The sequence below is a fragment of the Anarhichas minor genome, unplaced genomic scaffold, assembly GCF_050575085.1.
Source record: "Anarhichas minor isolate MPS153535 unplaced genomic scaffold, ASM5057508v1 ptg000071l, whole genome shotgun sequence".
NCBI lineage: Eukaryota > Metazoa > Chordata > Actinopteri > Perciformes > Anarhichadidae > Anarhichas > Anarhichas minor.
Window position 1 is genome coordinate 1985863 of NW_027466517.1, and position 13970 is coordinate 1999832.

A 13970-nucleotide genomic window follows, 5' to 3' on the forward strand; every position below is an offset into this window, starting at 1 on the left:
CCGCAAGAGTACGCTAGATTTTAAAAGTGTCCGACTGAAAAATCCAGCCCAGTGTTGCAAACTCTTTTTCAATGAAAGTAGCTAGCAGCACTAGCTCCAAAAGTTGCTAAATCTAGTGAGAAAGTTACAAAGTTGCTGTCAAAAGTCAAAAACACTGACAGCCCATCTCTTCAGGCCTCCCTCCAAAGCCACTCCCCCCAAAATGATCAATGATAAACAACGAACATGGCTAGTATCAATACTCCCAGCTGTCAATTCTTTTGACAATACGAGTAAAGACCAGGTTGATGCCCAATAACAAGGCACTGGATATTATATTTATCCACCTTTTGCGAGCAGCGGAGCAGAGCAACCATCCTATAGCCCGACCTGCAAACCGCCAACTTTATGCATTATTGTAGCAAATGTCACTTTTTGTCAGTGTTATTTTGTAATGTGTCTGTTCAGAACACGGTGGCTTATAATGTTGGTAATTGTTTGCATTTTTGTGATGGTTAATAGTGCTACATTTCTTTAGACCAGTTGCATTTTGCTACATTGTCACATAATTTCATACAGCAGCCCAACCATCTCATTAGACTCATTAGCAGCTCCTGTTGCGGTGTACCCATGACCCACAACTATCACTGATAATACTAAAGATTTTTTATGGGTTTATGGACATATATTCTGGATGGACGTTGGCGATAATGATATCCTGCAGTGCGAGTCACACTGAATGATATCAATATGTGTTTCATTGCTGTGTGTTAACATTTCTCTGAGTTGTGACTCTGAGAAGGACTATGATCTTCGACTCAGATTCACCTGCTAGAGCATCCTTTGCGGAGAATGAAAACATGGAGGAACTAGAGGGATAAACTCTTGTGTGATTATCTTCTCGGCAGCAGAGTCCAAGTCGGCCTGCACTTTAAATCCTGTCTGACAGGGAGGCTGAACCGGTGCGAGGCTCTGGTCTTAATGAGACCTCGGTAAAATACACCACACCTGCTCGCTTCAAAAGCTGCGAATCAATCCCTGCAGCGGAAAGCTCATTCCTGCAGCTGAGGAGGAGGAGGAGGAGAATGAGGAGGAGGGCTAGCAGAGTTTAATCTGTTTTGCAGAGAGTCCCCGTCCTCAGCTCCTCTCTCCCGTCTCAAAAGGACTGAATGTGAAGGACTGTCCCCCTCCTGTCGACTTTCATCAAGAGCCAACCCAGCGAAACTGAGAGCTTTGTGGTTGTTATACGGCGAACACAGAGCTCTGTCTCCGCCTTGCCGCCTTCGGATCAGACAGACGGGTTGCAGTTGGGACTTTGAAGTTTCCGGATGGCCGTTGTCTGCAGCAGAGTGTCCCCGTCTGTTCTCTTATGAGTCAGACGAGACTCAAGCTAAACGCCCTCAGGGGCGGACACGTCTGAGTGCATCAGATCACGTCCTACAGGCGCTCCGGTGAGAGCTCAGTGACACGTTACAGCCTGAGTCATAATCTCAACGTTGTTCCAGGCGAGTGTGATTATTTTTTTAGGGGCATTTCTGCTTTATTTGGCACAATTTATGACTCAGCCTTAATGGCAAGCGCTCTACCCGGTGAGCCAACAGGGCGCCCCCTAAGGATCTGATCTACCCTTCAGTAACATCTTTTTCTTTACAACAGTACTAAACTATATCTTGTGTCTACTAGGTGGCTACTTTGGACCGATTCTGAAGCCCCCTTTTTTTAAAACTTGTCATTTCAAGATAAAATTCAGATGAGATTTATTGGGCTTTTATTTAAACTTTAATTTAAATATTCAACATTCGAGGCAGTTTGTGAAATAGTCACGAAATGCTATCGATTGGCTTCGTGGACATGGAACTGTCCGCATCTTTGAATCGTTCAAAACGGTTTTTTTTAGGCAACAAAACCACTCGTAAGGTTTGGGCAACAAAAGCACAACCATAAAAGCACAACGCGGTGTCGAACACTGTTTGTCGTGGTTCTCATGGTCTTGGTATCATCCATCCTCTACTAACCGCCATAAGTGATCTTTTTGGATATCAAATACGACGTCACTAGCTCTGGCTGTTGCTTTGTCACATGGATGCATTCAATTTTTGTGTCCACCACAAAAAAAAGTATCCTAATTGACTTTGCATTGGCAACATTTTTGGCGTGAGCGACACAAAAAAAAACAGACAATTTGTGTCCCTGTACACGGAACCAAGAGGTCGTGAGACTATTTCATGACCTGTCATGAAACTGTGCTGAGATATCTCCGTCGGTTCAATCGCAAAACCATCTTGGATTTTCTCAAGCCTAAAAACCAAAACACCGACACAAAGGAGAAAAACCTCTGCACTTTAGTTTCAACAACTAATGTTTAACGTGTTCCCAGATCCATATGTTTCACATACGTTTGCAATAAAGAAGTTATTTTCCCGGCATCAGGATACTTGGCAGTAGCTTCTTCTGTGAGGAGGGATTTTACCTGTTTCTCTGTTTTCAGCTCTCTCTGATTTGTTCTATTCTCGTCTAACACTCCAGTCTCTGCTGCTGCCATGACCCAATTTAAGCACGGGGATCAATACAGTTTCATTTTATCCAATCCAGAGAAATTGATGGTAGAGAAGTCACAGAGGGGATGAAGACAGTGTCGCTGGTGGAGCTCCCGCAGCTCTCTGCCGGCTGAATGAGACACTTTCCCCTCAATCGCCACCGTGTAGAAGGCAGTGAACTCTATTATACTCTAAGAAAAGGAAACGTCTGACCACGTAAAAGGAAAACTCCTCCGCTCGTCCTCCTCAGGTCGGCCTCACTGGCTTGTGGATTCATGGTGATGGCAGCAGGTTCGGCAGCATTTTAATTGAAAAGGGAATTTCTGCTTAAGAAACACTTCACGTCCGTCTTGTCTCCCTGAACGCATCACTGCCTCCCCCAGTGCTTCCCTGCTGCCTCCACCTGCTTAGAAAAACACTCCCGTGCTGTAACATCAGCGACGGGAGTCAGTGTCTCTCTGGATCCTCATTAAAGAAAATCTGCTGATTTTTCAACCTTACCTCCACCAATCCGAGTAAGGTATATATAGTGTGAGAAACGCCTGCAGTTGTCACTGATGTTCTCCGTGTCCCTGTGGCGCAGCTGCAAAATCTGTTGTTCTACCGTATCCTCTTGATGCACTTGGTACACGGAACAACCAGCTTTGGTAGCAGCGGGGAGCAACGTCGCTCAAATACTTCCTGGTTCTTGTCGCTTGTGTTGGATTTCCAACAGTGAAAATAGCATGCCAAAATACAAGCGCAGAGGACAGTGTCTTGGCTGACTCGGACACTCGGGTATCAAGAGCACACATCCGTTTACTCTTGCTGGAGACCTTCAGATCCTGAAAATCAACAAAAGAAAAGACAACCAAGACCAGCCGAGCGATTTTGGAGCGATTTTAGTCTTTGCATTTATCCAATATTCTGCTCAGTGGGCAGCCGGCCCGGCAGAGAGATACAGCGTGCAGAGCCCACACATGTTCACATCTCACTTTGTTAGTTAAGGATTTAATGTCGTCCGTTCTCAAACAATCTTGATCATTTCAGGGTCACAACAATGTTTCCTCTCAAGTGCTTAGATTTGTTTCAGTTTATTCCTTTTATCATGTACGAATGGGATAATAGTTCAGGGCGTGAATGTTTCGGCTCAGTACAATCCATACATTCACAATGCACAGCATCTACCTGAGCAGAGAATGAAGTCTCTCTCCCTCTCTGTGTGTGTTGTAATCCGGGCTTCTCTGTGCTTTGTTGGTCTGAATATGCCCCACTGGTTTTCTCACGGCTGCCGCTCCGCACTGCTCAGCTGCCGCCGTGTCCAGAGGCAATAGAAATGCTCCCAGTCTCAAATTCAGCACCATTAATCCGTCATCCGATTCAAATCTCTACGGCAGAAATCTCGCAAAACCGAGGCCGAAGCGTTTTATTTTCCTAAAATAATTGCGAAAATTCGCAATGCAAGACATAGCTGAATTAATTGCGTAGGTGCAATGATAACGCTTTTCCCAAACGGGGCTAATGAATTAATGTCACTTCAATCACGATTGTAAGTTCAGAGTGAAAACAATCACAGCGAATTTCCAAACGGGAGTTATTTAGATAAACTGACCACATATTAGGAATCTTAATGGTTGTCCCATGCAAATATATTAAAACTTAATAAAGTTTATCAACAGCTTAAACAGTTTGTTGAGATTTGAAGCCTAAACAATCATTACAAGTTGCATTTTGCAGTTTCAAGTTTAGCTTTTGTACTTAATAGTAAAAAATTAGATCATGTATTCAAAATGTAGAAGATTTTGTATTTATGTAAAACAATGCATTATTTTCAAAACATGATGAAAGTTCATGAAGGAATGATACAGGAAGAGCAGAGTCTCCGCCGTCTGATTGGTCGGCCTACAGTTTCCCAGCATGCCTTGCAGCCCTACCTGAGCAGGATGAGTTTCACCTTGGGGACGGCGCTCTTAATGATGGCCGAGGCGTTCTGGTGACTCCGCCCATAGAGAACCTGGCTGTTAATCTGACATGAAAACAGAGATATATTGATTATTAACCTCATTTCTGAGAAACATATGATGATAAATTCTTGTTGATCACAAGAAAGCACAGACGTCTCAGGCAGACGTTATTATAATCGCTGAGGATTATTGAAAATTAAAGTCAATACACGTTTTTAATATGTATTAATTATCATAAACAGTAAGGAATTACTAATTATAATATTAGTGTCAGAATAACACTTATCTGACCACACAATTTTCCTGCAGTAACTCCAGATGACTCTCCATTTTAACACCTCCAAGGTGCACGCACGCACGCGCACACACACACACACACACACACACACACACACAGTATTACAGTACATGGATTCATGCACGAATGTGCCTTTTAACTACGCAACCATCTCTGTGCTGCAGTGTGTGTTGTAGTGAGTGTGTGTTTTAGTGTGTAATTGTCCAGGCTTTCCTCGGCTGAACAGTTTTTCATGGAGCCTCCGACACTGCTGTAATGAGGAGGAGGCCGAGCGAGAGAGCGAGCGAGAGCGAGAGAGGATCTCTGGGTTTCTCTGTTTAATATTTATAGAAACTAATTGGAAACCTCCTCACACGCATGTGATGCAATAAAATGAGAGCAATATGCTGTGGTTACGGCCAAAATATATAATGTTGATTACCATCATCATGACCAACACAAGACTCATTTTTTTTAGGACTTTATGTTGAAGACAAGTCAACAAGAATAAAACATGTAGCTGCACCATCGGTAAGGCTGTCATCGTTACCTAAAGTTAAACACCATCCTAACATGCTCACTACGACAAAGCTAACATGCTGATGTTTATCACGTATAATGTTAACAGTTTAGCGCGTTAGCATTATAGCATTGCAGTCATGAACCAAAGTGTGCACACATTCAAACGTTGACTTGATGATGGTGCTAAAGGAGCAATCAGAGGATCACTAAAGTTAATGTGATTCATCCTGAGGGGAACAATGAACCACTTTTTATCCCAATCCATCCAATCGTTGTTGACATATTTCACTTAAAAAAAAATAAAAAAAATCTTAACCTCATGGTGGCGCTGCAGGAAAAGTCAGGGGATCACCAAAGTCAGAGGGATTCATCCTCTGGGGAACATGAATTTCTGTATGAGGTTTTAGGGCGATCCACCGTATCGATGTTCTCACCTCCAGCAGCTCGTCTCCGACCCGGATGCGTCCGTCTCGAGCCGCCGGCCCCCCTGGATGGAGTCCCACCACGAAGATGCTGAGGCGAGAACGATCCCTGTTTCCTGCCAGGCTGAGACCCAAACCCTGCCGCTCCTTCTCCAGCTCCACGCACAGCAGCTCCCCCTGCAGGTCTCCATAACGCTCACACCAACGCTCTGCAGGAGGAGGAGGAGGAGGAGGAAGAGTCGGGTTAACAGAGAGCAGAAGTGAAGCCAGAACTTCCTGGTTCTGTTTGTGAGGTAAGAAAAAAAAACCTGATTCATAATCAGTTTGACATTTTTAATAATGCAAATAACTAAAAATACAGCCTTGGATCAAAATCGTACTCAGCATTATGTTATGCCGTTAATAGGGATCCATAATAGGGATGCACCACATTTTTTGGCTTTGGGTATCAACCGATACATTAGACTTGACTTAAACATTGCTTTCTTACCTTTGTAAAACAAAATATGACAAATAAATACATATGAATGTACTGAATTGATATTAATTATTCAAATGATAAATCCTTCAAGTAAATTGGTAAACAATATTCAGAATTTTCATTATTACAATTCAAGTGTAAACCTTTTAAATGCAGCGACAAATTCTTCAAACTTAAACAGGACTTAAAATTCCAGTATATCATTTATGTTGTATATAAACATAGAACTGACGTGAGCTGTTCAGCCCTATTGTCACCGATACCCGATCCAGCTATATGAATCAGTATCGGTCCGATATGAAATATCGATGCATTCCTACTCCATACGTCTATCGAATTTAAATATCAATATCTAATATCAACAATCCGGTTTTTAGCTGCGTTTAATGAACACCATTTCCCGTAAGCCTTGAGGTATATAAGGAAAGTCAAAAGAAAATTCAAAGTTTTTATCAATATATAGTTCGAGATAAAGAGATATATAGAGTTATATTGTCAGTGGACAGCACATTTAATCCTCCCACAATGAACACTGTAATCATACAAACATCTTGAGTTGACTGAAAGGAGATGAGAGAGATAATGGGGGAAAGAGGAAGAAGAGGAGGATTCAAGAGGCGAAGAAGAGGTGAGGAAGTAATCGCATAAGAGAGAGAAGAGAGAGAGAGAAGAGGGAGGGAGGACAAAGAGAGCAAATGGAGGAGAGGAAGATGAGACTCAGCGGGAGAAGAGGAGACAAGCGTCTAATTTAATTTGGTGTCAAACAAAATGCAGCTTAACAGTCCGTGAAATAAACAAACAAACTGAGAAACCTGAGCGAAATATAAAAAGCGAGATTTAAAACACATCATTCGGTCCGATAGAGTCTATCCGTCGTTCTGTCTGAGAACACATCTAGTCAAACTCAAACACGGCGAAGATGAATGCCGAACTCAAACCTTTGCGTATTCAGTTGAGAGATCACATGGCTTCTGACCTTTTCCTAAAAATAAAACAGCTGACGCTGGGGCGACGTCTCTTTGTTCCTGGACAGCTGCTGCTCTGAAGATAAGAAGGGTTTTGTGTTTTGTAACTGTACATCAGGGATGTAAAGGTCACTGCTGTTATATGGACACACCCAGGACAGAGATAAACCAGTTTAGTGGCAGAATGAAGTAAATCACTTCAAACTGGAGGAGGAGGGAACAAACAGCCGAGAGCTGCTTCTATGTAAACCACAACTCCTCAACAGTCTCACTTACAGCATTTATATGGAGATATGGTTTTAAAATGTACATCTATAGATGTAAATAGCTCTACGGGGCCAGCAGACATCAATGTTGGGACAGTAAACTGAATGATGGAGCAGGAACTTGTTTAGTGTTCAGCAGTGGTGGAGGAACTTTTCAGATTCTCTATTTAAAGGGGACATATCTTGCTCGTGTTCAGGTTCATACTTGTATTTCAGGTTTCAACTTGAACATGTTTACATGCTGGAATATAACTGTATGCTGTGATTGGATTGCGAGAAAAATATGGTGCACCTTTTGTAAAAGTAGGTCTCAAGCTGTGGGCGGAGATACTCTGATGGAGGGACGGTATATTCTAATTAGTAAAAAAGGCTTCAGTGATACAATGAGAATACAATCTACTTCATTTTCATATAATGTTTGTATGCCAAATGCATTTCAGTTGAGTGTGTTCTCTGCTGAGTGACTATGTGCAATACAAAAAGCTTTTGAAGTAGTTTTGATGCAATCTGTCTGCTAAGTTATCAATATGTGATGTACGTATTAGACTATCCAGGTGGTACACAGCAAGTTGCATTTTAAGCTCTATTTTTACATTTTCATAAAGAAAAAAAAAGGAATGGCAATATGTAACGTATCGTATCGCAATATATCGTAATATATCGTATCGTGACACGTGTATCGCAATAGGTATCGCGAGGTGCTTGCCAATACACAGCCCTAAAAAATACTATTTTACAAGCAAAAGTCCTGCATTGAAAATGTAATAAACACATATCAGGAAAATGTACTTAAAGTATTAACAGTAAAAGTACTCAATGCAGAGACAAGGCCCGAAGATGAGATGTCGTGTTAGGTGAGATGATGAAGATGCAGAGAGAGATAATGATGACAAATGTAAAGCGAGCGATGGAGCGAGCCACAGTGAAGAACCCTTGAGTGAGATTAATGGACACACACACACACACACACACACACACACACACACACACACACACACACACGTGTGTTCGCCTCATCAGATCCAATCATCAAGAGTCAGGGTTGAGTGTTTCATTCCCTTGAGCAAGGCACTGACTGACACATGGTTCATTGTGGTGTGTTTTCAGTCTCCAAGTTTTCAAGTGTTTTGCATATCTGTGTAATTTAGAAAGAAACTGAAGCTGCACAACGAATCCTGCATGACGATATGTTGCTATGGTGATAGAATGAAATATATTAAATACAATTATTTTGTGGCTACTATATCATCTAATTATTCTAGTAACGCTTGTAGCTGTAAAATACAGCTTCCTCCTAATATTCTATTGCAAACTTAAAGCTAGGGTTGGTAATATTAGAAACTAGCAAGAGCACGCTAGATTTGATAAAAAGATATTCACCTGAAAGAGCCAGCCCAGTGTTGCCAACTCTTTGCCAATGAAAGCAGCAATAGTTCCAAAAGTTGCTACATTTTGCAAGAAAGTCTCCAAGTTGGCAACAATGACAGCCCGGCCCTTCAGGGCTAAACTAAGTAACACTTAGTAAGTGAATCAAAAGAAATACCTAAAACACACTATGTTGAACTACGAGCTAAAGCTAAACCACAGGAATCCACCGAACAACAGTCCAAAATCGCAAACTATCCTACGAAATACTATAAACATCCAAGTAACTATAAAGTTACACTGAAATAATTTATGCTAATAGTACAATAAAAACCTCTCTTCACAGTCTGCTGAGTCGGGAGACGTTGGTTATGAAGGAGGGGGATTGGTGATAAAACGGACCAGCTCAGCCAATAGCAAAATCTAATTGCAATAGCTGTGTTTCAACCAGTAGAGTTGCTATGTCTATTTATAGCACAATATGTAGAAATACTTTGCACTAGAAGGTCTAGATTGGGACCTGAATCAGGTTTAGTTTACTCTTTAACAGAGCTTTAGTCAGAGCTCAAATGATGGAAAACCATGAGAAGATTTGTTTCATGTATCGATGTGAGGAAGGTTAGTCTCTCTATCGCTCCGCACAGATCTAAAGTTGTCAGCACTTCACTAAGTTACATGTAACATGTGTGAACATCATCATTTATTGTATTGGGACCTCAGACTTCCGCTATATAGAACTGAACATTTTGGGTTTTTGTCCCATTTTTGTTACGTCTTTGGTTTTCCAAGAACAGGATCACAAATATTTACTGCTACCTGCTTGGTTTTGTGCAAGTATCAAACGTACTATTGACGTATATATTAATCAAGCTTTAAAATGAATGACTTGTGTTAAATCAACGTTAGCATAAACTCCAACAGGTATCGATCAAAGGACCTCATCTGTGACTTTCCTCGGGAGGGAAAAAAAAATCAAATACTAAAAAACAGGAAGTCAACAGGATTCAAAGATGAATCAATGACATAAAACATGCTAAATTACAGTTGAGGCTTTTTAAGTATTCATTGTAATTGAATTTCATTTCAACAGTCTTGTTGTTTTCTGTTGTAAAGAAGTTAGTTTGAGGTGTTCAACCTTCGCACACAGACACTTTCTGCTTAATTTAATGAAAGCGTAATCGTTTTAGCAGCACAGAAAGCAAATGTGTGCGTGCATTTACAGCTTAATGGGCTATTAACTGTTTTAGCGATACCGCTAACTGTTGGTGTGTGTGTGTGCTGCAGGTGTTAGTGTGTCTCAGGAGGGAGAACAACTGAATGAAGGTGGACGAAGGACACATCAGCAGCACTGATGATGGAGGTGTGTCACATTTATCATGTAGAGTTTAATGTTTGTAATTCTAGATGAAGCCGAGATTCATTTCACTCTGACAGGATATTATTTTGCCTTTTCTCCATCCGAAAACAAACCCACTAAAGAGACTAAAACCAATAATGAATGTGTTACCGTCTGTGTAGCAGAAGGCTGGTGGAGCTCCTATTCTCCTCTGGAGCAGAACTGTGAGTCCAAAATCTATTAAAAGCCATTCCGCTGCACCGCTGCTGAGTGTAAAATAATACGCCTGGAGGAACAACGGTGAGCTGCTCAAAACACTTGGTTAACAACAACGCTGATTTCATTGGCCAATTAATTTCGATCAATTCTACATTTTTTGGAAACTCAACACTTAATGCTGATTCTTCCAAATGTTTTGGCTATTCGTCAGATGCTTTCCACAAACAATCCATACATTCCTCAGTCTCCTCCCCTGGAGGCCTGGGTATGAGAACATGTGAAAGTATGTGCAGTGATATTTAGGGAGGGGGCTCCTTACAAGAAATGGATTTAGCTGTTTCAAGCTTGAGAGAGTTAATGCCAGACTAGATGTGAGGCCATATTTTGACAAGTAGACGACATCGCTAAAAACGTTTGGGTGAATAAAGCATGGTAGATGTACTCAAGTGTTGTACCTCAGTACTTTGCGTCTTTTCTTTTCGTGCCACTTTATACTTCACTACATTTAGTTACTTTGCAAGTTAAGATTTTTACACACAAAACATATGAAGAATATATAAATAAGAATTTTTTTATTTTTATTAAACGATAAGTTGATTCGTCGATTGATATAAAATGTATTGTCTGGTAACTGATAGCTCGGCTAACTTCACTTTCCAAGTAGCTTGCCATACACTGATTGTAATGTTTTAGTCATTTTAACTGCCATGGTTATTATTTGTGTCCTTATTTAATATGCTTGTTTTCTTACATTAAGATTTTGTTTGGATTTACACTGGATAGGAACTATGTTTGCCTCCTATGTTGTGCTGGGGCACATTTAGTCGTGGCAATCTCCTAAAAGAAGACATGTGAAGCAGCAGAAGTTTCTGTACTCCGCTCAAAGATTTAAGTTTAGAGTGATATTAAATTGCCCTTTTCTAGAGATGAATGTTTTTCATCTTTACATGCAATCATTTTTACATAAAAGTAAATCTCTTCACTTTTGTATTTCAAAATCCAATCATCTTCCTCTTCCTGTTAAACAAAATATGAAGTTTGCTTGCGTAAGCTATTAGCAACCAACTTCAACCAATAACATCATAACATCCATCCATCAATCAATCTGAACCTTTTATCAACTAGGGAGGCATTCTATGCCCGCCCACATTTTTAGCAGTGGGTCAGCCTTTTTTATAATGACAAAAGTTAACTGAAGATGCCAGTGGTCAAAATGCTACTTCAGTCCCTAGCAAGAGGATTTTGTCTTTGAAACTTGCACTACTGTCTGTTCAAAATAAATGAAGAGAAACAGATCCTTGTGCATTTGTGGGGTTTTCTGGCTGCACCAAACTCACACCGAACCAGGACTCCTGAGTACCGTTACACCCAAACTCACAGACATATCCAATATAAAACAGGGAAAATGTTAAATAAGGTCTGGCTTCTTTCTGTAGTTTGGAGTCTTCACTGCCCCTCAGTCTGCAGGAAAACTGATCCTTGAGGCTGAGTGGACTGTTTGCTAAATAACACACACATCTGTCAGTAAGGAACAGGACTTAAAACATCAGAGTCGAGAGCTTTCCAAAGGGAAACAGCCGGTTTGGAGGTCATCAGCTAGAATAATGTTATTCCTGGGAAAACTAGAGAGTACATGCATATACATACAGTCCTGTTTTCAAGACCTTTTGGGGACATTACATTGACTTACATTCATTTCCTGGAGCCTTTGCCTAACCAAAACCATAACCACTACCAATCTAAACATAACCTTACCCTAAACCTAATCTTAGCCTGAACCTTAGTCTTCACCCTAAAATGTCATGATTTGTTTTATAGGTACGTGCATTTTGTTCCCATTTTGTCCCAAAAAAGGGAGGAAAGTCCCCACAATGTGACTGTGTAAAGCACGTCCGCGCACACACACACACCTCCTGCAGTGTGTTTGACTGCAGTGCTGTCTGTCTGTCACACATTGATGAACACTGTCATTCTGAAACATCCCGCAGGGGGTTAACTGGCGCGCGCGCGCACACACACACACACACACACACACACACACACACACACACACACACACACACACACACACACACACACACACACACACACACACACACACACACACACACACACACACACACACACACACACACACACACACACACACACACACACACACACACACACACACACCTCAGCCCTTCCCTGAAATTTGAAACCATGCTAGTGTGTTGATGTGCTCCTAGCAAGGTGACCTGTCACAGTAAATCAGCACACACACCTGCTGAATTCGGCTCATTGTGAATACAGCATAGCTTCTCTCCAGCTACAGCTATACTGTGTGTGCTTGTGCGTAGCTTCCAGACTGTTCCCTCCTAAAGATCCAATGTTTCTGTATAACCAGGGTTGTAAATACGAGGAGCTATGTGGAGCTTGGCTCCTCTAGACAGGTTTTTGGTGGCGCTGGTTTTTTTCTGTATCAATGTTAATTTAGTTTTCTGAAATAAATAAAAGGCAAATAGACAAGCACGTTGGATTTGGATCATCAGTATTATGAAATAAACAGGATTTAGTATATAATGAATGTGTTGTTTAATAACCTTCAACACTAAGCATTTTGTTCCAAAGCTGACAGTGAATAGTCCAACACCTGGTTTTAATGTTAATTCTAGAGGCAGGTTTAGTAAAGAAAACGTTAAGGTGTACGAGGACCATCTTTGAGGGTCCTCACAAATACAGTGATACAAACATGTGTGTGTGTGTGTGTGTGTGTGTGTGTCAAATGATGTCTCTGCACAGAGGAACAAGGTGAGGACAAGGTGAGAGCAGTGACACTTATTAGATTCACTTCTCACACAAACACACACACTGAAGGACACACTAACATGAATCTCTGTTGAAGTGTCTACGTACAGAAAGACACACACATAACCAACAGAAGCCGTTCAATTCATCCAGAGGTCGTAGCAGTTTAGACGTTCTGCTCTTTCTATTTTTGACCTGTTCAATTTAACTTCAACAATTATTTTTAACTATTATTGGACGGATTGTGATGAAATGTGCACACACATTCATCTTCCCCTCAAGATGAATTGTAATAACTTAAATAATCATCGGACTTTTCTTCTAGCGTCATCATCAGGTCAACATTTAAATGTGTCCAATACTTTGGTTTATGACCAAACACCTGTAGATCTAATGACGTTCCCATCAGCCTCAGCTGTACGTTGTGTTTACAGCTAATTTAGCTAGTTTACAGCCAAGCTAAGATGATGAACACGCTAAAGATTATACCTGCAAAACATTAGCATGTTAGCGTTGTCATACATCTGTGTTTTATGTTTTATGCTCACAGTACAGAAACAAAAGGATAAGTCACTCAGACTAAATCATCGTATCGTAAAGGCTCGACTACAAGTCTTTTCCAAAACCCGTTTTTGTAAGAGACCTTTTGAAGATAAAACATTTTTCAGATTCACAAATGATATTGCGCTAATGATTTTACAGCACAAACACGCTCATAATGTTTTGTAGCCGAGTAAAACTTGCCCCCTTTTTTTGCGTGTGATTGCAATCAGCCATGTGGATGTGTGTACGAATGTTGCCTTTCCGCTAAGAACACAGTAGACACAACAAGCTAAAGGTCCTGACCGACGAGGTGCAGAAGCATTCCTCG

General features: G+C 41.0%; 1 protein-coding gene across 3 annotated transcripts in view; it reads right to left on the reverse strand.

Moving 5' to 3' along the window:
- Positions 1–13970, reverse strand: part of patj (PATJ crumbs cell polarity complex component) — a 124568-nt gene that overhangs the window by 27696 nt on the left and 82902 nt on the right. For all 3 annotated transcript variants that reach the window (XM_076079362.1, XM_076079363.1, XM_076079361.1), the window contains exons 28-29: positions 5693–5889; positions 4430–4521 (exon numbers count right to left, since the gene is read on the reverse strand). In XM_076079362.1, coding sequence (XP_075935477.1) covers positions 4430–4521; positions 5693–5889 — 289 coding nt within the window. The remainder of the gene's footprint in view (positions 1–4429; positions 4522–5692; positions 5890–13970) is intronic.